The sequence below is a fragment of the Coloeus monedula genome, assembly GCF_965178545.1.
Source record: "Coloeus monedula genome assembly, chromosome: 9".
Classification (NCBI taxonomy): Eukaryota; Metazoa; Chordata; class Aves; order Passeriformes; family Corvidae; genus Coloeus; species Coloeus monedula.
In genome coordinates, this window is record NC_138789.1 from 9,146,702 (window position 1) to 9,174,696 (window position 27,995).

Genomic DNA, 27,995 nt, shown 5'->3' on the forward strand with positions numbered 1-27,995 from the left:
AGAGTATAAATGTTTTGCAAGGTCAGTCCCTGGACCAGTTAAGTGAAAAAGGAGTGGAAATAACACAAAGTAATAAAAAAAGTAGGCTACATTACTGGATGTGTTTGCTAAATTTTTGAATCTCTAGGATGTTGTTCCTGGGCTATGTAGCTCTGCTCGTGTGTTGGATGCATTGTGCTGCACAAAGGGGTAAGCTTTAACTCCTATCTTAAAATGTATGTGAAGATGGTAACCAAAGCAATTTTTAAAGGCGTTGTAGCTTTTTTTCATAAACTTCTGACAATAATAACTGACATTTCTTCTGGCAGCATTTAGCACCTTTAGTATTTAGTATACTGTCATAGGATTACTTTCACCTATTTTTTGGATAACTACTGCTGTTATTAATCTGTTGCCTAACTTTTTTAATGGTTGGTATCACTATAAACTAGAGTCAGACAACTAATTTTATATTTATTATGCTTGCTAATTATTCTAATATCTAAAACCAGAAAGCAACTGGTAGATTAAAATAGAAATGCACATTTATGGAGTGGTTTTTTTGTCTGGAATAATCTGTGAGATGGTCTGAGAAAGATGAATGATTGCTACATTGACTGAAAAGCTTATATCATATCTATTGACTGACTGGTTTTAGTCTAAGAAATGAGATAAATAGATACAGATATGCTTTTTTCATGTTTGAAGAGGTAGCTCGTATTCTGTGTATCTTTTCAGAAGCCTCTGATGTTTTCTGTTTCTCTGTTCAATGGATTTTTCATGATTTGAGTTTATATTATTTAGTGTATCCTTAGTAATTTAATTTGTTTGCTTTCTGTCTGAGTTTCTTTGCATAGAGTGTTGTGCAGAGGGTGCTGTGTGGTTTTGAGCCCATGTGTCTTTCCTTGGTTTAGGCTGGTTTTAATTTTAGTTGGAAGTTATGAAGACCTTATTAATAAAAACAATCCAATAATGGATTTTTACTTTGAAAAATTGAAAAATCAGGAAATTAAAGGAATGTCCTATCTTAATGAAATATAAATACTGCCTCAAAGCAACTAATAGTCTAATTTGTTTGCAAAGACGTGCAGAGAAGTCCTGGAATTTGAAATGAAAGTTTGCCTGAATTTACACTTTGTTTTCACAATGCTTTCTTTAGGTCAGGGAGATTGGAAAGGAATGTGAATGTAGCAAAATCTGATTTATCCAGGACAACTATTACCATGGGTCATGCAGGGTTCTTATTTATGCTTCATGCTGAAAGTCTGTGTGAGTTTTGCGCAAGGACTGAAAACCACTTGTACCTGGATTTGTAATTATGCTTGTGCTTTGTAGAAGCTGCTACCAGCATTTTGTTGGCAAAAAAGCAGCTTGAGCTATTTCTAACTGAAGTCAAGTCCCATGTAAATACTGAATGAGTAATTCCATCTCTCCTGATCTGTCACTAAAGAATTTGAAGGTATTCATTTAGTGCAGGCTTTCTAATATAGAAATAAAACCCTCCAATGTTGGTGAGTGCATGATAGAATTTACATAGTTTTGAAGTACAACATACCAGCAGATTTCTTTACCTCAAGCCACTAAGAAACTAAAAAACCCCCCCCCAATAATTAGCTGTAGTCAGAAATATGTATAAACATATATATATATATATATATATATACACACACACACTCTGACACTTGATGGCGATGCATAGTTTGACATCAGGGCAGGAATGGGGAAGTGTTGAGGTAAAACCCAGCAAGACCCAGCACATCTTAGTAATGATGAAGAGACTAAGGAGATGATCTTTCCTTTTTGGTTTTTTTTAACGTAAACAAGGAGGAGTTGAGAGGCTGCATTCTGCACAACAGACAATAAAAATGTGATAAAATTCAGAGGGAGGAATAGAGAAGCTTTCCCTGTATTCAATAACCTATTTTTTAAATTATAGATTTCAGTATGCATTCTCAGCTTGCAAACTGAAAGTGCTAATTTAAATAAGGTCTAATTAAAAATATGTGGAGTTAGAAACATTCTCCTTCTCACCATTGAAAAGAATTTTTTGGGTAAACTAACCATTTTTAACTCATTTGAAAGACTAGCTAGAGGATTCCTGTTCATTTTGCTTATTCCTACATTTTGCAGAAAATGTTGTTAGAATTTGAATGTCTTAGTTTTGCTAAAAAAAGTCCCTCCTACATTTTTTTATAGTAGCCTAGTACCCTCTAGTGCACAGAAACAATAATTTTTATTCAGATGTAATCATCCATAGGAGGGAGAATACTTATCAAGGTAATTGGAAAAAACGTGAATATGTGGGCACACTCTCCCTTTAGCACCTCAGTAGTATTGTCAAAGCTTGTCTAATTCTTCTGGTTACTTAAAACAGCCAAACTAAAGTTATTAGACTGCACAATTAACACCATTTTCTTTATATTTTCAAAATGCCATACAGAACACTTAAAATTATACAGGTTTTTTATCGTAAAAAATATTTTTTCCCCGTTTTTTAAACAATTTTATAAAATTATGCCTCTAATTTTGTTGGTACACCCCTGACTGAAATACAAACAGTGAGTTCTCAAGGGTGTGTCTTTGTAAAAGTCAAGTAAAACTCGCTTTCCACACAAAGTGAGAGGATTAAATACACTTTCTTCCGCATCAGCTACTTAATGTGTGGTTGTGGTCTCTGTAGTGCAGTTCAGTGAGCTACAGCTCCACACCCCTCACATGAGGAAAGATCCTAAATATTTTTCCCATAGTCCCATTTCCAGGCAGCACCTGGACAACCCATAGGAAGGTTTCAGTGAGAATCCTACTGTTTTCTCAAACCTGTGGCCTTACAGCTAAACTGGGGAGAGGACATCTGTGCCACGTCTCTGCTGAGTAATGAATCTACTCACCAAGGGATTTCCTTCTCTGGCAGACATTTCTTCTTCCATTTATTTTCTATACAGAGATTTCATTCCTTTTCCAAGGCTTCATTTCTCAGGGCTTGTTTTATTTATTCTTGATGAATGCTCACCTTTCATGTTCAGATGGAAAACAGAGTTCATTGCATTTACTTAACTAGGCTGTTCAGACTCTGTTACTCTGGGTGAAGCTTCAGCTTCCAAAACAAGTACATTTCAGTCACCCAAGCACCGAAAATTGGTCACTGAAATTGGGTCAATTATTTCTTGACACAAAATCATTTAGTCTTTCATTAACAGCTTCCCAACATTTGCTTCTTTCTCCTTTAGTCTGACTTTTCTTGTTCTCAAGCTGTTGAGGGACTTATTAATAGAATGATTTGGGTTCATTTGTTGTAGTTCATATGGACTTGGCTGTACATTTCATGTGCACCAAAGAAGGCCCAGGAAGCAGCTTTTGGGCAAGGACTCTATAATACTGAGCTAATAAGAAATACCAGACACCACCATCCACTCCCCAAACCGAGACAAAATGCTTGGAAGCTAAAGGTCAGACTGAATACCCAGAATTAATTCTATTGTGTAACAAGTAACCTGTAAGTAAGGAACAAGAGGAAATAAGTTTTGGAATATCAGGTGATCTGAGCCTGGAGAGGAAGTTTAGGCAATGCAAAGGTGAGAGAAGGTTTGGCAGAACTTAATCAAATGACAGATGAAATAATGTTAGTAGAGGTAGTGGTGGCTGGAGGAGAAAATAGTTTGAAGGGAAACTACAGAGTGCAGAGAGTTGTTCTCTGTGGCAGTGGAAGGACAGGCCTGGAGCAGCTCCTGCAGATGGAAGGGTAGGAGGTGTCTGCGGCTGGAACCAGGGCACTGATCCCCTCTCAGGCTTTGTAACTAAAATCTGTTTCATGCACCGTTGCTGTCCTGGGTGGTTTCTTGGCACCTGGCTGTTCCTATGTCCTTCTAAATGTCTATTCACATTCCTATAAAACATGGATCCTTGACAGTTTCCTATTTTGTGCTGATTCAGTAGAAAACACACGCTGGTTTGATCACAAATGGCCCCAGGATTTCTCACTACATTTCCTATTGCAAAATTATTTTGGTGTTTGTAGCATGTGCTTCGGTCACCAATGTTTTTATTTAAAATTTTTAGCTTGTGAAGAACCTCCTCCTAGGAGGGTAAAAGAAGTGCCTTCCAGAAGATGGGACAACCCCCCCTATCCACATGGGACTCAAGCATCATACAATTGTCGGCCTGGATATATAAAAGTTGGACGAGTTGCGTTTCAGTGCGTCGATGGAACGTGGAAGCAGCTGCCCCCAGGGACAGAATGCAGAAGTGAGTATTTATGCAAAATATCTGCAGACATTTGATCTGGCAGATCACATTCCTTGCCAATGGTGCCAAAAAATAAATTGTAGCTTTGCATGTAAATTACTTGTTTCTGCACTCTTTAAAATATCACCCTAAAAAGTATGTGTGCATAAGGGAACTTTAAGTTCCTTTTCTCCAGATTAAAGGGTTGATTTTTTTCTTTACAGAAGATCTTAGTCTAGGCCAGCCTTATGAACCCAATTTATGTTATTAAAATCAGTTATTAAGTTCTTAGAAGCTTGCTTTCAAAAATCTTTCAGTCTAAGCAGGATAAAGCACAAACCTAGCTTCTGAATGCAAGTCAAGAGAGAGTTTATTCAACTAGTTCTATGACAGATATAATTTATTGGAAGTGGGAAATTATTTTTCCCTGCCTTTTCTTTCAAGCTGTAATTCACAATTCGGATGAGAGCTGCTATTTATTATGTCTAGCATACTGTGCTAAGAGTTTACAAGTATCTCACACCCTCATACAGAATTCATTAGTGAGGTAATTGAAGTTTGTTATCATTAGTCAGCAGATACTTCTTTTCTGTAATAAATGAGCTTTAAACACAAAGGAGTTTTAGGAACAAGGGATTATTCTTGTGTATCTAACATACAAAATTTTTACTAGTAGAGTATAAATATTTGGTTCGATAATATAAATGTTAAGTTCTGAGTGTCATTCGAACAGAGATGGATACACACCCTGAGTAAGAATTTATAAGTTGCTAATAGCTTTTTTTCATTTTTTACTTACTCTCTGTCTCTGTTTAGATTTCTTTGTGTAACTAGTCAGCGAACATGGACCTGTACAAAATTTGGTATAGTTTGTAGGATGTTTTAGCAAATGCTGCCACCCAGTGAGCAGCTGCTGCCACCGGCAAGGAGCATGTGGAGAGAGAGGAAGGGGTGCTGTGCCACGGGCTGAGGGAACACTGTCCCTTGGCGGGACAGAAGACAGAAGCATTGATAATGAATTCCCATTTTCCCCGCATCCCACTGGAGCGGGTTTAGGGCCTATTCAAACACATCTTGCTTGGTAAAAACAAAGGATGTTGATGCACCCCAAGAATTAAATCGCCTTTCTTGACAGGAGCCAGGAAAGATTTCTGCTGAGGAGAGGTAACAGGCTTCAGCCATGCAGTTTATTTTGCAGTCCACATGATAACATCAGAAGGGGATGAGTGGGAGGGGAGGGTGTGTTCATCTTTGCCACTCTTTTGGGAATGCAAGGCAAAGAGTTAGGGCCAGGCCATAAGGAAAGTTCTGTGGGGAGCTTTGAGCAGCAAGCAGTAAGGACCAAAATATCTCCTGTGGCTTTCACTCAGCACAATCCCCATCAGATTGAGGAAATTCCATTTCTAATCATGGATGGATGTTCTAGTGGAGGCTTTGGACCAGATTATGTCACAAATTGTATGAAAAATGCCATAGATTTGTCATAAGACTGAATATGAGTTCAGCCTTTTTAAAGGAATAAAACTTCCTGATTTGTTTTTTGGTTTTTTTTTTTTTTTTTTTTTTTTTTTGTTATGTTGGTTTTGTCTTGTTTTTTTAAGTAAGCGTACTCCAGTATGTTATCATTGAAATCTTTGAAAACAGTGATAGAAAGGAGAGGTTAATCAAACTTATGCTGAACATATTTGAATTTTTGAAAGGCCCCAAAGACCTGTACTCACTACTAATCACTGGGAAAATGCTGTCTTTCACACTTTCACCTTCCTGTGTATGGTGTAAGTAAGGCCTTTTCCTTTTTTTTTTCCTTTTTTTAACCAGATAAGCCCTGTGGACATCCTGGAGACACTGCGTTTGGTTTCTTTGAACTTACCAGTGGAAGTGAATTTGTGTTTGGTGCCAGAGTTGAGTACAGATGTAATGATGGGTAATACTTGTTTAATTCAATGTATGGGAATTAACATAAGGTGTTAATTAAAGTGTCAGTTACAGATTTGTTCTCGGTAATGCGGCTGTGTGTTACTAATATTTAATGCTTGCTTATGTGTTGTAAAAAATGTTTGAAGGAAGACATTTCTGGCAGACTCACTAACATGTCTTCACTGAGTGCTTGAAAGAAACTCTTTTTCTCTTTCTCCTCTATTCATCTTCTCCAGTGGAAAATGCAGCAAGTCAAATACATGGTATTGTGCCTGTGACTGGATATGTTCCTCTTGAAAAGCAAATCAGCTTTGGTACAGTGGTTTAGCCATGCTTTTGCAGTTGTTATGTTACTGGAATCCAATCTGAGTTCCACAAAGAGAGTTCCAAAATCAATATTCTCCTTAATCCCTTCAGTTCCTCACCGTCATTTCAGAGTAGCTGTCCTTCCTCTTGTTATGTAGCCAAAGCTTGCTGTCTCTGTAATGAAGAACCCTTCTTACTTATTCCTTCCTACTCTCTGATTTTATATTTTCCCTTATGCAATTAGAAGAAATCAAATAGGGAACATGCAGGTTAAAAAACTACTCAGTGTTGTCGCATTTTGGTTATTCTATGCTAGAACACCTGAAGCCTTCTTCCTTTGCTTCAAAAACAGCAGCACTGTTGTTGCTGTCGCATCATGAAACTGTATTTTAGCATTTTTTACTTTTTATTTGGTAAGCTACCAGATGCTCAGCCTGAGAAATTACCGTGAGTGTCAGGCAGATGGATGGAGCAATGACATCCCTCATTGTGAAGGTAAATGGAGTTTGACATTTAATTCTCTATCAAGCTGTCTTTTTATCTGTGTGATACTGTCTAGAATAGTCTGTGATTGCTTTACTAGTATTAATTCACATATGTTTAAATTCAAGTTAAGCAGCAGTGAAGCTCTTACAGTGACTGCTCAGCCATTTTAGTCCAACAAGTTGTTGTTAGAAACCCTTCATAGGTGGAGTACTGTCACTTCCAGACTGGCTTGAAGCTCAGCCTCACCTAAAATCCCTGATAGACTAGCTGCCTGCGAAACATGGTTGCAAATGATATTTGGGATGATGAGTTTCAAACCAGTGTGAAGGCATGTGTGTTTTTAGCTACTTTCCTCCTCCATCCTTGTGAACATCCTAAGCATTAAGATTTTGCTAAGGTCTCCCTATTAGCTTACTGTCTTACAGTCGAAGACATTCCGTAAGCGAGAGCAAGGGGGACGCAGATATTGAGGCTTAATAGACCGGATGGCTCAGATGATGCTTTTAGAAACCTTTCCACCAGTTTCAAACCTGTATGATCATGAAAATAAGGTTCCTGTTCTTCACAGAGATAATTTTTAACTGCTCTATTTTAACATATGTGGGCAGCAGTGACATTTTCTTTAGGTTAAGCATCTGATGTCAGGAAAGGGTCTCTAAGAGCAAATGAAAGTAGACACCTTGTCTAGAGTTTGTTGTCTATGTTTTGATATTTCCTTGGATTTAGATACTCCACATTTGGTTTATTGGATTTTGACTGCCCTCACACTTAGGTATTGAGGTCTGTCTGCACCATATGGAGCAAGGGTTTCCAACAGTTTTTGTCATGTGTCACCAAAATAGTTCAGTTTCAAAATCCTCCTAAGTTATTTCTGTCATGGTTGAGTTTTCACTGAAAGATGATTGCATATGAAAGAAAGTATTTGTATAATGTCCTAAATGTGAGGAACCCAGGAGACAGAATATGAGCCCATAGAAAAGGCAGATGAATTTTAAGATGGCAAATGTCAGAGAGAAAAACAGAAGCCACTTTTGTACCTGATCAATGATATACATGTGAACATTTAGGAATGAGCTTTGATAGTTGTTTCCCCCCTTAATAAGAAATATCTGATGACATAGGTTAATTCTTTTTTTTTTCCTACAGGAACAAAACTGGGAGGTGCAAGAGGTCTAAATTAATGTCTGACTGTGTTTGTTTACTTTCGTAATATAATTGCCCTGATATCCTTAACTAGAATTTTAGTTAATAACTGCCTGTTGTTGTAGGCAGTCTGTAATGCAGCACTTTTCCAGATACCTGTCCATAGCAAACTCAGTTTGGCACAACTCTAAACAGAGTCAACTGATTTTGACAAATTTTAATAGTCTCAGTCAAGGCTCATCCTTAGAATGCAGGATCCTAGGATAATTTCGATTATCATCTAAATAACCTAATTCAGTGAGGTCATCTAATTCAGTGGGTGCTCTGTCTTTAGCCTTCAAGGGCAGAGAAGAGGATGATGAGAGTGGGTCTAAAAGCTTCTTCCTATGTCACTGTCTTTTTGCTTAGGGCTTTGTACTACATTTGCTGCACATGATACCTTAATAGAGTAAGGTATATTTTGTAAATGTGCAAGGAAATTACAATGAGTTTTCTGTATTTTAACTTTTTTGTGTGTCAGTTTATTTCACAGAATAGACCTCAAAATGACGTTTTTTTTCCCTTTCCTTGTTTTGTTTTTCCAGTGATAAAGTGTTTACCTGCACAAGAACCTGAAAATGGAAGGATAATTATGACTGGTGCATTTGAGCTAGGCCAAGAATATTCCTTTGGCCAGGCTGTAAATTTTGAATGTAACGAAAAACACAAGCTTATTGGAGCTAAAGAAATCGTTTGCTCTGCTAATGGAAAATGGAGTAGCGATGTGCCTCGGTGCGAAGGTAAAAAGGACACTATTTACTGTGGGTCATTAAGAATCTTCATTCTCACAGACTCCTAAATATAGGTTACCATATGGGAAGCTACAGAGTTTTCACTTCACATCAGTTAAGCACAGTTTGTCTGTAAACAATCTCCATTGCATATATGAGGAAGTAGGATAAGAAAGAGAAATATAATAATATTGGATACTAATATAATCATAATAGACCATCTGCTTGTTCCACATTTTTACTACAAGCTGTATGTTCTGCCAGGCTGCAGTCAAATTCTTCGATATGTCTGCGTAAGAGTCAACCACTTCAGTGTTGATTTAACCAAAGTAATCAGAAGCAGCTTTGAATCTGTGTGAACCAAGTTTAATAAACAAGTAGGATTTTAACTCTTAGAGTATATAGAATACCAAAAAAAATCACGCTGGATTTTTCTTTCCTGATACTAATATGTTTGGAAAAGTTAGAAGGTACATATTTCGTTTTTACAGAATGACAGAATCAATGAGGTGGTGTGGGACCTCTGAAGGCCCCTCAAAGCAATTAGCTGGGGCAAGTTGCTCTAGAACATGTTCAGTCACCTTTTTAATATCTCCAAGGATGGAGATCCACAGCCTCTCTGGGTAACCCATTGCAATGGTTGAACTCTCTTTAGTAAAAACATTGAAGTGGCATTTTCTGTACTTCAATTCGTGCCCATTGCTTCTCACGCTATGGCTGCTGGCCAGTGAGAAAGGTCTGGTTCCACCATCTTCACTTCTGCCTGCCCCACTGGAGCTAGGAATTGACACATGTAAAGAACCCCGTCCCTCCTCCCCCAAGCCTTCTTTGCTCCAGACTCTCTTAAACCTCTATCTGTACGTTTTTCCAATTCCTTAATTATCCTCCTGTCCCTTACTGGATCTCCAGTATGTCCTTATCTTTCCTCTACTGGGAGTTCAGACCTAGAGAGGGGTAGAGGGGCAGGATCACCTCTTTTGGTCTGCTGGCAACATTTTTCCCAGTGGAGCCCAGGGTATTTTCTTTACTGCAAAGGCCCATTGCTGGCCCCTGTCCAACTTGTCCATCAGGACCACTATTTTTTTTCTACAAAACTGCATTTCAACCAGCCAACCCCGCACTGCCCTGCCTGCAGCTGGTACTGGTGGATGGGGTTATTCCTCCCAGTTTCTGAACAGGGAATGGATGGGATTGGATTGTCAGTGTATGAGAATGAATCATAGGAAGATTATGGTAACAAACACTTACATATTCAGAACATGAAGTTTCTTAGATTATTTCTGTTATTTGATCATGAAGTATGTGTTTAGAAGAGCAGAATACACATCAGGATGGCAAATACATTTATGGTTTGTTTGCAATTTCAATGCTGCATTTTTCTGCTTTGAAACCCCCATTTATTATATTTTGTACAGCATAAAGTGGAATTAAGCATATGTTCTTGTAACATTTGCAGAATATAGTGAATTTCATTAAACAATGACAGTTTCCATGAGCTATACTTCATTCTAAATACAAAATAAATTCAGTAAAAGAATCCAAGAGAACTCTTTGGTATCCTGTTCTGTGACCTAGGAAACAAAACACTGAATATCCTCTGGCTTTATGAATGCTTTTTTAGGAAACTGCAAGATCTTGGTGGTTTTATTTGGTTTGGCAAGGAACTGGGAACACTGATGTTCTTTTATAGATATTAAGCATTCTACTGTCAATTTTTAATTTAATTATTTATTTTAATTTAATTATTTTATTTAAATTTTATTTTTTTAAGATATTTTAATTCTTTTCTCCTTTTGATGCTATGATTTAACTCATAATCTGGCTCTGAGAGTACATTAGTTTTGTTGGAAATTACAAAGAAATTATCTGAAAAATGGAAAATCCTAAATTTCAGCTAGCCTAATGTCTTGATTTGGGATTTCTTCTGCCTTATCTTTTGATTCTGAAATCCATTAAAGTCCAAAGCAAAGCCCTGAAATCTGTCTCATGAACCAATTTGCAATTGAAGCTGTGCTACACTACATTTTCCACCTGGAACCCAGAATCAAATAAGTGCTCAAATAAGTTCCAACAGCTTCCAAATGCAAAAGTTTTCTGTGAATTCAAATTAAAAACAAACAAACAAACAAAAAACCCCTAAATTTTATTATCATAGAAGTTTATTCTTAGTGAATATAAATAAAAATACCTGATTTTTGTCTGTTTCAATTTCAGAAATTATCTGTGATGTGCCAGAAATTCCTCATGGATACGTCCGTTCTCCAAGGAGGAATTACAAGGAAAATGATCTAATGCAGTATTTCTGTGAAGAAGGATACAAATATGGGAACAGAGCAGATGCACTGTGCACTGAATCGGGATGGAGTCCACCTCCCTATTGCATAGGTCAGTCTTGCCTAAAGATGTTTTGCACTTTTTGTTGGGTTTGGAAGTAATTTTAGAGATTAATAAATTCGTTCATAACAAATCCATCCACATCCAGCCAATATCCATGAAGACCGGAAGGATTAAGTGCTGAAGGGACCAAACAACTGGGTAAGAGTTTTCCATGAAGAGCAGTAGGAAAACCAGAATCTTGTGAATGTCTACAAATTAATATATTTACAATTCTAAAGCTCCCTGCAGCTTTTTAACTCTCAGATGCCTTCTGAGCAGTTTATATGAAAAATTCATAATTCCTGAGTCTAGTCTGTTTAACATCAGCCCTCTGGGTCATGGATTTTACTTTATGTATAAATATAGCACTTAAAGGCTATATTTAAATCTCCAGTTCCCACAAACATAAATATGCATTTTATATCACAACTGAAACAGTTTGATGAAATTTGGGGAATTTATCAGTGCCTTGAATTTTCTTCAAGAAATTGCCAAAATCTTGAAACTGGAAAAAAAATGTTGGCAACAGGGCATCATTTAGGATTTTATGCACCACCCACCTTCCTGGGACCTCTTCCAGAAAGACACCTTTTGAAATAAAGACTTATTGTCGGTCCTGGGGCCCACTCAGTTTTTGACCTTTCTGATTCAAGATTAGTAATGATACTAATTAATACACATTGCCTACAGTTTAGCAACATACTGGTTTTGAGGAGTGCCAAACAAAATGTTCTTCTAGACATTGATGTGCTGTGCTCTGGTGCTCGGGGTGTACTCAGATAGTGGTTCTGGATCCTACTGGGCTTATCACAGGACCTAGAGGATTCAGCAGTGCATGCATGAAAACTGATTCACCCACCCTTACTCCACAATAGGACCAACCTTACAGTCATCCCCTCCCAGCCCTCAGTGTGTTGGTGATGTTTTCTGAACTGGAAGAAGATACAAAAAAACTGAAAGACAGGCTCTGGTATATAAATATGTTTGCCTGACTTCTCTGAGCATAAAGATATCTTGAGTTTTTTAGAATAAGATTCTTGACCTTTTTCAGTTGTTGAAATACTTCCAGTGTCAGTGAAGGACACTAATCTTAATGATGCAGCCTTTGAATGATCAGTTCCCAGTTAAGCATAATTATTTTCCATTTAGGACCTCCCAGTGCAACTGCCCTCCTTTAAGACAGTGTGCATAAATGAGCCCAGCATAGCCCAGCTGCAGAATGATCTACTGGAAAAAAGTAGTCAGGTTCAGTTTGATGGCTTCCAGTTCTTTCTCCAACCATTCTCTTTGCAATTAAGTTTTAATCTTCTAATTAACATAACATCAGTAACACCTGTCACTCTTCTCTTACAGAACCATGCATTCCTAAGTGTGAGGAAGAAATGTAACCTTTTCTTTGCTCTAAGAAACATCTTTTAAACAATTTTATGCATTTATGGCCAATATACTGTGAAAACAAGAACTTATGCAATAAATTTAAATATATTATTAACATTTTTTTTTCTGTTTTTTTAATTTAGAAATTGAATGCTCTCGTCCAGTAATTTCCTCTGGGAACTTTATACCTCAAAAAGACAGGTACAAACTACATGATACAATCACAGTAGAGTGTGATGCTGGATATCATTTTAAAGTGATGACTGGCAGAACCATAGCTGAATGCACCAAGAACGGCTGGGTGCCTGATCCAGCTTGTGTCCGTAAGTAGCTCTCATGAATGAAGTTACAATGTAAAATTGTTGGAAGTATCTCTGAGAAAAGAAGTCAAGAGCAAAACTTGAGGAGCATTAGATATGACAGTTGACTGGTTTTTTTTCTTTGTGCTGTAAAGCTTAATTTGATTGTTTAGAAAAATCACCTATAAAAACAATGGTATAATCCAGATTTACACTGTGTTTATTAACACAGGTATTACCTATTATTGTATTTGTAAATCTTTTAAAATGTGCTATAGTCAGCTCACTGTCAGGAAGGTTTGTGCTCCACCCGAGGAATGAGCATCCTAGTCAAGATTAGAGAACATAGGGAGTGTAAAGTAGCCAAACCAAAGGTAATGATTGGACGATATCTTTCCTTGTAGTATCACAGCTCTAGATTTTTTACTTGGCGTTGTAATTTAGCGTTATGGACAGTCAGAGGATTTTATCTATTTTATAACCTGTCAGATAACAAAGCAAGGTATTCTTGATGGTTGATGAGTTCTTTCTTGGGTTAAACTTCCCATAACTGCAATGATAGGTTTGCCGAGTAGGCACAGTACAAAAAAAAATATATAAATTAACAGGTAGTTTCATAATTTAACACTCTTTGATCTTTGGTCCCTGAAAATAAAACTTAGAATATGAGAGAAACCCTGATGAAATCAGTCTTGTAAATGAACCTTTGGATAAGATGATTTGAGCTATTTCTGAAACGTGCTCTTTTAGTATCTGAGTTAATGTTTTCTCTGTATTGGTTGGGTTCTAAAATACTGGTATCCTTCTGAGTCCACTTCACTTATTATTGAATGGTCTGTCGAGTGGGTGATCTTCTCTGCACTGGCATGTAGGCTCTGGGTCAGAGCATTTCAGGAGAAACCTGGGTAAATTTGAATGGAAGCTTCTGAGAATCTCCTTATGTCCTTGACTTGTCCCTGGAAAGGGTCAGTTCTTTTGTGGAACAAAGAGAAGAAAATTAAAATGCTGCCACTTTAAAATAAAAATGAGAAGAGTTAGGAAGAGCTTTTGGTACAGGATCCCGAAAGTTATAAATGGAAGTGGCAGGAGTCATCTCAATGTTTAGAGTGCACAGTTCAGTTTCTATATCTGAGCCAGATGACTGGGCTCCCTTTATGGTCAGAATAGTAAATTTAATCAAGACCTTCTACAGTGTCATCTCTCTGTACAATGAATACTAACCTTTGGTCTCATGAATCACCCTCAGGAGTCTGCTGAGAATGCTGGCTGGATTTCTGTTCGTTGCAATGGAATTGAGGGCAGTAACACAGCTACAGGCCCTAACAAAACCCCAGGAGCAGAGTGTGATTGTTCCCGCCCTCCTTAGGATCTGCCGGGGTGTGCAGTCCTGGTTCTGTCTGTTTTTGAAAACATCCAGATGATGAAGCTGAATCTGAATTAATTGTGTCCTGAGCTTTTTATCATGCATGTGTTGATATTGTTGCTGTTACATTCTATTTCAAGGGAAACCGTGTGACTACCCACTTATAGAAAATGGCGGGTTAAGTCGTTCACATGAGTACGGCAGACACTATTACTTTCCAAAAAGATTTGGACAGTATGTAGATTACTACTGCCTCGATGGCTATTCAACCCCCACTGAAGAATCCTGGGTCCGAATCTACTGTTCTGAAAGGGGCTGGTCTCCTGAGCCAAAATGCCTGAGTAAGTACATTTCCACTGTATGCTCAATTCTGTTATAACTATCCAAGGTCTGTGCAGCAGAACCTGTTCTGATGGAACACAAGACAAAACAGTTTCTGAAAGTCAAACTGCTTTAGCTGACCCCTGGAACTGCACCCAGACTGTCTTCCTATGTGCAGAGCACAAACTGTCAGTTGGGGACACTCTGAAATGAGTCAGGCTGAAATTATGCTTTTGCATTTTGAAGATTGTTTACTCCTGAAAATATTCATTAAAGTAAGAAATATATAGGAAACCTTCCTCTTCTCTGGCTTCTGGGTAACATGCAAGCATATACTTCCATCTGCACACACAGAGTTTCTACTCTATGTAAATATATTCTTCCTTCTGTGGGTTGGGCGCTTTGGCACTTAGTCTTCATCCTCTCTGAGAACCATTGCCTAGTCCCTTTGGAAAACTTTTAGAGCTGAAAAGGTGTCACACTTTTGCAATAAGCTGAAATGGATCATGGTATCAGCAAGAGAATCAGATAGGCTGACTCAGATGTAGAATGAATTAGAAGGCCTCATCTCGCTGCTTTAGATTAATTTTAAGTCTCTCAGACATCTTCAGTCACAGCACAACAGGCAGGGCAAAAAAGTGGATTAGAAAAGGTTGCTCTTTCCTTGTTGCCCTCAGTGGAGTGGTGCTCAGTGCAGGAAATGAATGGAGCCCTGCCTGGAGGAAAGGAGCAGGCACTCAGATAATACAATATAACATTCCTTCAGCCATCTGCCTTATGTCTGGGCTCTTGGGGACAGGAAGCCTTAGAGCCAGCATGCTTAGCTATTGCTGAAATCTCTAGAGCTGGTTTGAGAGGCTGATACACTTCCACAGAGATGATAAAATCTCCAGGAGGCAAATGCCGGAATTCACTCTGGACATACATCAACATTTTAGAGACATACCAGACCAAACTGATGTAAAAAGCTCTGAAGTGAGCCAAGCTTGCTTGTGAACAATAGGTAAGAGATTTTTGGTTACTAGGCCACCTCATATCACTTTATGTAGTGACTTCCACTTCTGTTCCTGTGGTCCATTAATCACGAGGCACCAAAACAAAACATGCTTTCATTCAAATTTGCACATGAGTGTCTTTTTATGATACAAGGCTACAGAAAGGTGCTTGGAGGCCTGTTTGTTAGTAACTGTCTTCCTAAGGATTAATCTCCCTCAGTTCTTGCTGTAGAAATTTCTGTGGTTAAATGTACTTTCCTTCCTTCTTTAGAAAAATGTTCCGTCAGAGGGCTGGAAAATGGTTATTTCCCACGCCGCAACTGGTACGAATTTTACAAGGAAGGTGAAAGTGTCAGTTATGGTTGCCACAATGACTACCAAGCTGAGCATGAAAAAGTCACGTGCACAAGGAATGGCTGGGAACCCGCTCCGAGATGTATCCGTAAAAGTGAGTGTGCTTGTATTTTGGTGAGGTTTCTATCTAAAACTATTTGTTGTAGTGATAATTTCTGAAAATGAAGACTCCTTCACAGAATGATTTAGCAGCAAAGAATTTAACATACTACAGAAGTTCTCTCAGAATATGAGACTGAAACATCCAACCAAGACTTCCATCCATTTAAACAACATGTTAAGAATTAATGTATTAACAATGTATTCAATTGACCATGTATTAAAAAAATTTTCTAAATCCAGCTGCTGCTTCTATTGTTATCCTTCTGCTGTGATTTATATGCATGTAGTTTAGCAGTGCTTTACTTGGAAGAAATGTTGTCTCTTTCAGAAAAATGCCAGACTATCATTTTTGAGAATGGCTTTTGGAACTCAGGCAAGACAACATTCAGTTTGAAAGAGAAGGTCTCATATAGGTGTCATGCTGGCTTTGTGACTCCAGAAGGACAAGATACAGGACACGCACAGTGCCAAGAGAGTGGCTGGACTCCACCTCCAAAGTGCATCAGTGAGTATCTAAAGGTTTCAGAGCTCTCTGTCACTGCCACCAGTGCAGACATGGTGTCCTATGGACTCAGAGGTTTGTCACCTTGATTTGTAGAGGTTTCTTACTGGGCAGAGGGAGACTCAGAGGGCTGATCCTCCACAGATTAACTTTTCTCAGGCTCCAAGAAACAGAGAGAAAACATAAAGGATCTTTTTGGATCTCTTTAGCACTGACTAAATGGTAATCACTGACCTCTTCAGTGGTTCTTACCTGATAAAATGTACATTTGTCCAAATTTACTCCCAATTTATGAAGCAACATCAGTGAACCGAGGCATTCTGCCAAGAACTTTAATTAAATGTGACCAAACTAGAGACAAATAGGATTCATTATTTCAAAATTCCTTCCTCTCTTGAACACAGGTGTAGTACAGTGAGAGTCTTAATCTTCCATTGTTAAATATTGGTCATAATATTGACCAACTTTAGCTGCTACTTTATCTTGTCCTTTTATTTTAGACTGCCTTTACATAGGATTTTGTGGCTTTTTTCTGACCCACTCACAACTGACCATGGGAACAGCAGAACAAACCATTTGCTGTGGCACCAAAATTAAGAATAATGATGATAATGATAATAATATGTAGCAAAAGGAAATAATTTAATCTAAGGAAGAAATATTTATGCTAATTACTTCTAGACACATTTCGGAAGATTAATGCAATAGATAATATGTGAATATGCTGCATATTCTACAATAATATTATGGCAATGCAGAATTATTGATGTTTCCAATATACCTACTGGGATGTTGCTTCCAAAGGGCAGTGTTTCTGGATAACTAAATGCACTAACTTTGTTTTATTCTACAGAATCATGTAAAGCACAAGAGGGCATTTTGATTCATCACACAAATAAAACTGTGTTCATGCCTGAAGATACAATTGAGTATTCATGTTTGGAGGGATATAAAACTACAAATAACATGCCAACTGATACCACAATGTGTGACAAAAATGGAGAATGGAGTCCAGCACCCGAGTGTCGTGGTGAATATTTTTGTGTTTGTTAATCAGTGTGACTCTCTGTATACACTCTGTGAACCTTTTTCCTTTAAGACTTCCTTTGGTTTTGTTCTAACCAGTAGCATTTCATACTTTCTGTAGGTTGTACATTATATGTTAAAATATTTTTTCTGCAGAAATAGAATGTGCACTGCCACCACGGCGCAATAGAGATTTCTCTCCCAAGGAGGATAAATACCGCAGTGGAGCTGTTGTGAAATTTACCTGTGCAAAAAAGTACATCAGGGTGGGACCTGCCTCTACTCAGTGCTACCACTTTGGGTGGTTTCCACCACCACCACTGTGTAAAGGTAATTCTTCTGCAGTAACTCAGACTGAGCTGGTAAATGGCTTGTACAAAATACATTAATCAGGGTATTGACTTTAATGTTTGAAAAATTTTTATTGTTCAAAACTGCGTAAATAATGTGCAGTATGACAATGAGTAATTTTAGTAGTGTCCTCTCTTACTATATCCCAAATGTGCTAAGTTTTGCCATTGCCTGATATTGATACCCATCAGATATTGCACCCTGTGCTCTTTTTTTCTGATCACATGAAATTAAAGGAAAAAAAAAACTGTGTTGGAGATGACACAGAGCTGAGCCCAAACAAAAGAAATACAGTGAAGGATTTTCTTGCGAAATTCTTACATAGTAGGATGAACAAATTCATGCAGAAGAAAAAATATGTACCCCTGTACTTAGCATTCTTTTTCACTTGGGGCACAACTTCCTGGCATGTGAGAAGAGTTTCTTGTGCTGGTGCTGAGCCCCCTCATGAGGTGCATAGGCTTTCACAAAGCTTGGGAGGATGAAGGGACCTCATATTCCTGACCTCCCTTTCTTCCCACTCAGTCAGCTTTCTTGGTGACTTTCACTCTGTCATCCTTCTTTTTGCTCACTCTCTTTTGCATATAAAAGCAAGTCTATTTCATATATTTGGCTCTTTAGCTCACGAACATTTTAGGGTCCCTTAATAGGAGTTCTATTCACTGCATCAAAAGTGAATTCCTTTAATATACTCTGTGTGTGTATATATATATATATATATATATATATATATATCTCAATCACTTGCTAGGTAATTTTTAGGACATAGGTTATTCCTTGCAGAGTTGTCAATTTTCTTTTAAGAATACTGAAATTGCCATTCTTGTAACACTTTTTTTTCTCTTAAAACTGGGTTGGTTTTATCACCCACTTTTCTCAGAGCAGGCATTGACAGTGCATGGAAGTGAGAGACAAGAGTAAGCCAGGGTCACACATATCTGTGTGTGATCTCCAGCCCAGCAAGAATCCAGACACACAAAGTCATAAATCAATGACCTGCTTAACCCATTCCACTGATTTTTCTTCACTTTAAATGATGCATTCAATTTGTTTTATGTTGTACTTAACATATAACTGTGGTGAAAGTACTGAGTTCAGAGCATAGACTTCTCTCTTTATTTCAGTGAATGTCAGAGGCTGTGGACCTCCCCCTGAAATTACCAATGGAAGTATTGTTGGTGGGTCTGTGGAACAGTATCAGCATGGGGACAGAAAGCAATATGAATGTAATGGCGAATTTAAGTTGGTTGGATCAAAGGAAATAGAATGTGTTGATGGACAGTGGTCACCTTCTCCCTCTTGCATTGGTAATCTACACAACTCTTACTTCTGAGAAGTCACTAATTCTCTGCATCATAGATATTTTCAATTAAAGTTACATATTTGCAGATGTAACATTGTGTTCAAAGTAATAAAATAGTAAGATAAAACTGCATGATAAGCCCATTACTTGTGCTGTCACTACCACTGCAACAGTGCCAGCCCAAAGCAGGAACTGCAGTTCTCACAGAGAGGTGACAGCTCTGCAGTACTCTGAGAGCTCACAATGGGTTTCAGTTCTTGTAATAATTCTAACTGAAAGGGCACATTACAATTGTGTAGGTGTATGATCAATTATAATTTTGACTGATCAGAATCAGGGATTCAGGTGACCTGAATTAATTGAAGGTTTCCTTACTCTTTATGGTTTATATACCAACAGTTTGGGAAAGTACTGTCAGCTCAAACTACCTGTGGATCATGCTGGTGTTGGAAAATGAGGGGAAAAGCCAGGAGAACAGTTTACCAAACTGACTAAAAGATATACTTACTCCAGCTGTGTTGAAGTTTAGTTGCTACAATTAGTGGGTGTAGGTTTGGTTCATCAAATGCAAATACAGTTATTTTTACTTGAGTTTTTCAGCTATTGATATGTGATTCCTGTATTATTGTGGAATACTTCTGCTCTTTTCAACAGAAGACAAAATGCCGTGTGAATCACCTTCTTCTATCCCGAATGTTGTTCTACGTCAGGCAGACCAGACCCAGTATTCACACGGGGATGAAGTAACTTGTGGATGCAAACCAGACTCTGACAATACTGAGGAAATGAAAATAAAATGTCTTAATGGAGAATGGAAGCCTTTACCTATTTGTGCTGGTAATCTGTTTCCATAATATTTCAGATGTGAGTGTAACATAGTTGTATACAAAATTTGAAGGACTGCATCCCAGTAGGTAGCCAGACATGCTATAGTCTCATGCATCAAAACTAAGTGATTTTAATTTACTCCTTTTAAATAGAAGCATGTCTTTCATCCTGGAAAGACTCTGCACCTACAGCTTTGTAAAGCGAAGAAAATAGGCACTTACACAGTGGTTAAAATCAAGTATTAAAAGGAATTAAAAGTAATATTAATAGCTACAATATGTTAGGCTTATCCCACACTAACTATTTTTATGCAGATTAGTCCTTCTCAGAGAATGAGTAAGGTTGGAAGGGTCCACAGTGGGTCATCTGATCTACCCTCCCTGCTCAAGAACCCACTCAGTAAAGTTCTTCCTCATATCCACATGGAACTTCTGTACAACTGATGACATCTTCATCAGTACATATTATCAGATCTAAATCTACTTTTCAAGCTCTTTTTATTTTTTTTTCAGATGCATCCCCTCAGTGTGTAATTCCAGAGGACATTGAGCTGGTGCACTCTGGCCAGTATCTCGTGTCAAGAAGGAAAACTGGGTTCCATAAAGTTATACATTATACATGTACATTAACTGATGAAAATATTAAACAGGCAACTTGTGTGTCTGGCAGATGGACTCCAGAGATTGCATGTACAGGTGTGTTTTTACATTTGCACCGTTTCTTTTGCTACAGGCATGATAAATGCTCATTATTAAGGATTCTTAGCATTGCTGTATCACTAGGCTGAAATAGAAATACTTACTTTGATTGTATGCTAAAGGGTAGTTGTGGCTATCATTTGAGCACTAAGTTTAGCACTCTTAACTAGGTTTAGAGATGCACTACTTTAGAAAGGCAGACTTAATGCTCTCTACTCTGACAGTTGGAATGGTTGTCACTGGCACTTCTGATGTGAGAAAAGATGCAACGATAAATTTAAGCTCAGTTCTTCAAAAGGGCTTTGCCCTGACACAAATCAGAGACCACATAGCTCAAGCTCCAGTCAAAGTTCCTTTACTTCCTGTAAACCTTCAAAGTTTTTCTATTCTATTTTTTTCCTCCATTTTTCCAATTGCTTCCTAGTGAAACTATGACACAAAAGCTGAGTTGGCCAGTGCAAAAGCATAGACCTAGACCATGATGCCCATATGTAACACACAGCAGAGGTCAATGTCTTCAGGGCTGCCTTAATGCTTGGCAGAGCAGAATGCTGTCTGTAGAAAGCGTGATTGTAAAACAACCATTGCCTCATTCCCTGCTTTGGTTATACCAGACTTGTGGGAAATGATGCATGGAAGTGGGAGAAGTATGGCAATCACTGTCCCTACCTTAGTTTTCTGGAACAACTAGAAGCAAGAAACCAAGCTCTGGAAGTCTCCTCAGATCTCTGTCCTAGATCTCCCCCATTCTCTCCCTTTTTCTTTCCTTTGGCAGAAAGACCCCTTCGTCCCTGGACTGGAAAAATTTAAGCTTATTTCTTTCTTTTCTTTTAGCTTTCTCATTTAACTCCATCAGCTTAGTCTGAAGAACAAACAAAACGAGAACTCCAGAAGTTGGTTCAGTTTTCCTAAAATAGTTCATTACAGAGAGAGGAACAGGGAAAGCACAAAAGAGTGTGCAGCTGTGTGAAAGGGAAAGGAGGGACTACAAGAAACTCCATCTTAGCTTGGTGTAGATGACTGTGACTGTCTTCTCTATGACTCTAGAAGCATATGAGCACCTGAAGGCAGCTCTGGTCTTTGTGAAGCAGAACAAAATTATCATAGTATTAATGAAAGCTTGAGATAGCTATTGGCATTATCTAGCACGTGTGTTGTTTTGGCTGCTTGTGTTGTAATCTCTGATGAACTGCTCTTTGTTCTATTGTAACATGAATATGTGTCCTTAGCTGAGGAGAGTGTGTGCCCACCTCCACCTCAGGTGCCTGGTGCTCAGCAGACAACAGCAGGAAGAAACTACAGGAATGGGAGTAAAGCAGCTTTTTCGTGTGTCGATGGTTTCCAGCTCGTTGGTACAAGGGAGATAACCTGTACAGACGGGAAATGGCAATCACCACCTCACTGTGTGGGTCAGTACTGGCGAATTTCTTTCCATCATTTTATTGTAACGTTCATAAGTAACATTCATATGTTACTCATTTGCAGTCATCATGAGCAGGAGACTGCTGTTATTTACCTAAGATTAGCATGAACAGGTAACTGCAGGAAAGCAGTAGAACATAAGTTGCTAAAAAGAGTGCAAACAATTGCAGTCTTTTCATTTACGCAGACTTATCTGAGATGGCCTATACAATTTTCAGGTAATCCCTCAAGAGCTCTGGACTAATTTGTTTGCTTAGTATACTGCATAACAGAGTCTCAGTTTTTACTGGGGGCCTTAAATAGTATCCTGTATTCTGTAAATTATTTATTACTTAGTTACAGTTGCAATATTAATTGTCTTGCATTATTGTTTATCTATGTTGTCTGTGTTTTTTAGAAAGACCATGTTTGCCACCACAAGCTGTAGAATGTGCTGATGCTCCCAGGCTGGAAAATCCAAACTTAAAAATTGAAAGAGAAGGGAAAACATTTTATCTGCCTGGTGCTAGATTTAAGTATATTTCTCGTTCTGGGTACATGTTAGATGGACCAACAGAGATAAATTGTTCTATGGGAAAATGGACTGCAGCTCCTTCATGCTTGGGTAATATCAAAAATTACTTTTTTTGAAGTGCATTTAGAAATGAAATTGAAAGAACTTTAAACTGGAGGTTGATCAGTAAATTTTTCCATTCCATATTTTGCTGTGGAATCTTATTTTCCATCATGGATGTCTTCAGAACAATCCTGATTGGATGCAAGACTGACTTTGTGAATGCAACTTAGTTTTTAAATAATCCTTCATATTCTTGCAGTCTTTGTTCAGTTCATATCTCTGCCAGGTGAGTCCTGGGCATATACTCCTGATCCAAGGATCTCTTTTCTACAGAGTCCACTGGTGACTAAAAGTTGCTATGGTGCCTCAGGGATGGAAATTACTTCAGTGTAGCAAGGGACAAAAGTGTCTAGGAAAACTTTCTGGCATGCTTAGAAACAGAATTGAAATATTTCAATGACTGAAGTCTGTGTATATTTGGGGGCATGGCTTATTTAATTTTCTGCATGCTATCTTTTATACAATTATTAACTAACTTATTATAAAATTATATAATCCACTGTCAGCAGATGACTATGCTGATGTTAGAAATAGCTCTCTAAAGCACCTGTTTGTTGGTAAAAGTACACTTCTTCAATGTGTATCACAGTAGCACAAGCATCAGATTTCTGTTTTCTTTTCAGAAATGCCATGTGGAAGTGTTCCAAAAGTTGCCAATGCTCAGTTTGAAGGCAGAAACAAGAAATTTTATGAGCCTGGTGAAACAATTCGCTACCAGTGTGGTTCAGGGTTCCTGACTGTTGGTTCCCCTGAAATTATCTGCAGAAAAGGAAACTGGACAGCACCACCTTTCTGTGAAGGTACACGTTCTAAGTAATCAATGATTCTTCTTAGTATTTCATGTTGTGAATTAAAATAATTTAAACTCAGACATGCAGGTGAGTCAGGCCAATAGAGCCAACAGGTGACTTGCTTTGAATGGGCTGCTACAACACCTATTTTTCTGGCTTCTGGGAAACAACAAGCAGAGTAGATCAGCAAAGCAATCATCTTCCTGTGGGCTGGTACCTGAATCCTGGCTCTCTGCTGAAATCAAGCAGGCAGACTTTATGGAAGAATGCATACTGGCTGCAAAGGAGGAGATAACTGTAGGGTAATGGATCTTATTTTCACATCACTAAGCATGTCAGTTGCTGACAGGTACCTTCAAATAGTAAATAAATCATGTCACACTGCCAGCCTGGTAGCACACAATGCTGTACAGCACACCTGGCTGATCTCTGTGACTTCTCTTTTTTTAGGCAAGCATAATACTGGGTGCTGAGGCATTGCAGAATAAACCATATATTCTTTTTCTGTCTGTAGAAAATTATGTGCTCAAAGTGCTTTTGCTCACCAGGAGCTCTGGAATGCCGTGTTGTGTGATTCTTGTATCGCTCACTACACAATCCTCTCTTTCCAGATGCCAGCTGTGGAGCCGCGCCTGAAATCCCCAATGCGCACATTGTAGGCGCTCCGAGGCAGAGGTATCTGCCCGAGGCCAGAGTGCACTACCAGTGTGAAAGCAATTTTCAGATGACGGGTGAAAATTATGTTACTTGTTCAAATGGTCAATGGTCACAAGCACCAGTTTGCAGAGGTAGGAGTCTGTGCTTTCCCCTTGCCTGTTAGTGTAGAGGCAGCTGCTTCTCTACCTAAATACTCTAAAGACTTCACCTTTTTGGCTTCTGTTTTCTTTGGCTACCCCAAATTTGAACTTGCTATTGCTTGCTTGCACAGCACTTTAACTTGATGCTTCTAGAAATACTGGGAATATTTCCATCAGCAGTAAAAACATTCCTGAAGAAGTAGGGCCTAAAATGTGCTGCTTTGTCATTCTCCTGTATGCTGTTGGTATTTTCCCCACTCTCCACCACTTCAGTGTTTTTCAGTGCACAGAAATGTAAGGGCTTCTCTCTTTCAAAGCTGAATGGAAGCAGGAGTAGGGCAGAGAAGCAGATTTTCTTCTGCAGTGCTCCACTCTGACCAATGCAGACCCCAGCAGAGACACAGATCTAAACCATGTAAGTTCTGCTAGGGCCATGGAAGTGGAAAGGTCGTTCCTGTCACAAGGAGCTGGGCTCCAGTCCCCTGTCCCAATCTGTGGCTGCAGGGTGAGCACACTGGAGCTGACTGTGCCTACCCAGCCCTGAGCAGCACAGACTGACAAGCTCCTACAGCACTGCCAGCCCTCCAGAGCTCTGCACTTCAGCAGGGAATCAAGTTTGGCTGCTACCTCTGTGGTTTCCAAGAAGGCCAGGACTCCCTGCGGAGAGACAAGGGTGGTGTGGTTCTTGTGCATAAGTACAGAAACACCTGGCTTTGTCTAGAAAGTCCTATTGACCCTGCCACCTCCTGAGAGTTCCAGACAGCTGCTTCCACTGCCACACCTCATTGCTTTCCCCATGGTGAACTCCTGTGACCGAAAATCTGTACAGAAATTGTAACATGGCCAATTCCTTTCACTTATGGTTGTATAAACATCTTAACAACTGCAAAGGTGACTGCAGCGGTGTCTCTTTTCAGATGTGAGATGTGAACCTCCTCCAGAAATTGCTGGTGGTAGAATTGATGGTGTTAAAAAGCCCAGGTATATCCCTGGGGAGAGTGCAAAGTATCAGTGCTGGCAAAATTTTAAGATGACTGGGGCTTCCACTGTAGTGTGCCAGAATGGGACCTGGACAGAGCTGCCAACTTGCAAAGGTAATTTCATTCTCTCTCTCTCTCTCTCTCCATCCAGTCTCCTGTCAGTGACAGCATCAGGAAGCTGCTTCATTGGCATTTAGCATCTCAGTGCCCTCACCGGGCACAGCTGCAATGGATCTGGCACACTCAGGACAAGGCCATTTTCTCAGGTCTCTGTTCCAAGCTGAGTGACCTGGGTGGCTTCACTCAAGAGGGCCAAATGCCACACCTTTTGCAGGACAAGATGAAGTCCTGCAGACAGCTGCAAGTACTTAAACTGTGCTCAAATGGTGTGAGCTGGCAGTTGTGAGCCTGAACATTGGAGAAATGAGAAACTCTTGCTCCTGCCAGCTGTTTGGTTTTCTCTCTGCTTTCCTCTGGTTCTGAGTAGTGCCAACGATAGCGTGGGTGGTATTTCTGACCAGACCTCTTCTGCGGTCAAACTTCCTCTCTGATTGGGAAATTTCTTTCAGGACAACGTGGGAAATGTGGCACACCTCCAACTATTCAAAGTGGAGAGCTTCTTGTCTTCCCCTTGCAAGAATATCAACAAGGTGCTACTCTGGAATACAAATGCCCAGATTTCTATGTCTTGGAAGGATCTGCAACAATCACCTGTCATAATGGGCAGTGGACAAGCCCCCCAGTTTGCCTAGGTAGGTTGAAGCATGTGCTGGGTGGCCAAAGGCTCTGACCACTCCTCTTGTCTTCTTCTCAGACCCTGAGGGCAGCACTGGTGCAACAGCACTTGTGCTGTGGCCACAATGCTGGCAGGGCAGAATGGCAGTGAGTCCTCCTTTTGTCCCAAAGGAGCTTCTTCTTAAAGTCAGCTTGTGTAGTCCCTGCTGCTGCCAACAGGTCCACGGGGAGGGGAGCTGGCTGAACTGGCCTCTGTGAGGGGAACTCCATTACTTGTGTAGAGCTCCTGAGTGCTCCCAAGCTGGGGACACGGCTCCGCCCAGCAGGCTCTGAGCCACGAATATGGCTCTGCATGTGTGGCAATGCTGGGGAAAGCCAGGGGTGCCGCCATGATGAGAAAACAAATTTAGAGAAGTACTGAGCCAGAAGGGAAGGAAGGATCTCAAAAAGTAGATGGGGAAGTTCATTGGTGCCTGGTGTCTTCCCCACCATGCGCTTCATTCTTGCCCTGTCTGACTGTCAGTGTGATAAGGCTTCTCCAGGGCTTTTTTTTTCCATTTAGCTTGGATGCGAATGTCTTTTCTGTTGCAAGTAATAGAGGGTCAGAGCAAATACTTGGAAGCATTTTTTTGATGTGAAGAACTTCTGTAGGCCCTAGGGGCAAAACAGGTACGTGTGGTGTGTCTGTATGAAGTGCTGACACTCTTCTCTTGACTTTTTCAAGTGGCTTGTACAGCATCAGAAGAAGATATGGACATAAACAATATTGAGCTGAAATGGGTTGCAAAAACCAAGCTGTATTCCACATCAGGCGACTATATTGAATTCCGGTGTAAACCAGGATATCTGAAAGAGCAAAATAGTCCCAGCCTCAGAGTACAGTGTGTGGATGGGACATTGAACTACCCACACTGCATACTGGGAAGTAAGTCATCCCCTCTTCAACTTCGCTGTTCTGTTGTTGTATTTTTAGTGCTGAAGGGAAGCAGCACTTTTCTGCTTTGCCTTTGCTGGGGGAGCACCTGGGAGGAGCCAGGATGTGAGAGCCTCCTGGAAGCTGCAGGCATGGAGGGGCAGTGCCAAGAAGTCATGGCCCAGCACACCTGAGTTGGGAAAGAGCACTCAAGGCACTCAGGGGGTGCCAACAGAGCATCAGTTGTCTAGTGTGAGATCTACAGGCAAGTAATGGAAGTGTTTTTTTGCAGGGAGCTGTACCCTGGATAGGAACGCTATGGAAACGAACAATATTCAGTTGCAGTCATCCAGCCAGTCGAGCATTCACTATCGCTCAGGGGATCCCGTTGTCTTTGAGTGCAAGCCTGGCTACCAGCAGGCTTCCCAGGTGGAGAAATTCAGAGCACAGTGCCTGAACGGAGTGATTACATATCCTGAGTGTGCAAGTAAGTGCTCGCTGCCAAAGACATGGGGCAGGGCTTGTAGGAGGCAATTCTGCTGAAATTGCCTGCCCACTGCTCTGAGGAGCCCGTGTGGGGTGTCAGGATTGGTATTCATGTCTTTTCCCCTTTTTTTCCTCTTTACACAGAATCATGGTATGGGTAAATGGAAATAGCATGAGGGAGCCCAGGCTGAGGAAATGAAAGAGCCCTCAACCAACCAAGTGCTTTGAGCTCAACTTTTCCTGGTGTTTGCCAGTTTGCTGTGCTTTGTTTGCAGCTTAGCCAATGTTCTCTCTTGGAATTTGGTATTGTTTTTATTATTGGATGATTGTATTTGCGTATTATCCACATTAGATCTAGTTTTATAAATGTATTTACATTTTATCCAGCCAAAGGGTAGTGCTTGCATTTTATCCATTTTATACTGATCTCACTGTTATTTTATTAACAATTGTGTCCAGAAAACAGGCTGGCTTTGGTGGCATACTGAGACAAGAATTAAAGCTGACAGCTAATTTGATTATCAGCACACAGAGTGTG

At 39.6% G+C, this 27,995-nt stretch overlaps 1 protein-coding gene across 1 annotated transcript; it reads left to right on the forward strand.

Annotated features, from left to right (window-relative positions):
* The first annotated feature begins 50 nt into the window (after positions 1-50).
* On the forward strand, positions 51-27,940 carry CFH (complement factor H). The gene is made up of 24 exons (XM_082286959.1): positions 51-189; positions 4,036-4,221; positions 6,019-6,124; positions 6,842-6,918; positions 8,637-8,831; positions 11,037-11,207; positions 12,719-12,898; positions 14,378-14,578; positions 15,825-16,001; positions 16,338-16,514; positions 17,365-17,541; positions 17,694-17,867; positions 19,013-19,195; positions 19,846-20,028; positions 20,532-20,714; positions 21,947-22,126; positions 22,537-22,743; positions 23,379-23,555; positions 24,158-24,334; positions 25,261-25,437; positions 25,893-26,075; positions 26,783-26,983; positions 27,264-27,458; positions 27,602-27,940. The coding sequence occupies exons 1-24, from the start codon at positions 129-131 to the stop codon at positions 27,616-27,618; spliced, it is 3,945 nt and encodes a 1,314-aa protein (XP_082143085.1). The 5' UTR covers positions 51-128; the 3' UTR covers positions 27,619-27,940.
* The last annotated feature ends 55 nt before the right edge of the window (positions 27,941-27,995 follow it).

Bases quoted from the DNA above. Each gene is read 5' to 3' on its own strand.
- CFH (XM_082286959.1), top strand. From the start codon at position 129: ATGTTGTTCCTGGGCTATGTAGCTCTGCTCGTGTGTTGGATGCATTGT. The intron at 6,919-8,636 runs GTAAATGGAGTT...TTGTTTTTCCAG, and splicing joins TGACATCCCTCATTGTGAAG to TGATAAAGTGTTTACCTGCA. The intron at 12,899-14,377 runs GTAAGTAGCTCT...TTCTATTTCAAG, and splicing joins GCCTGATCCAGCTTGTGTCC to GGAAACCGTGTGACTACCCA.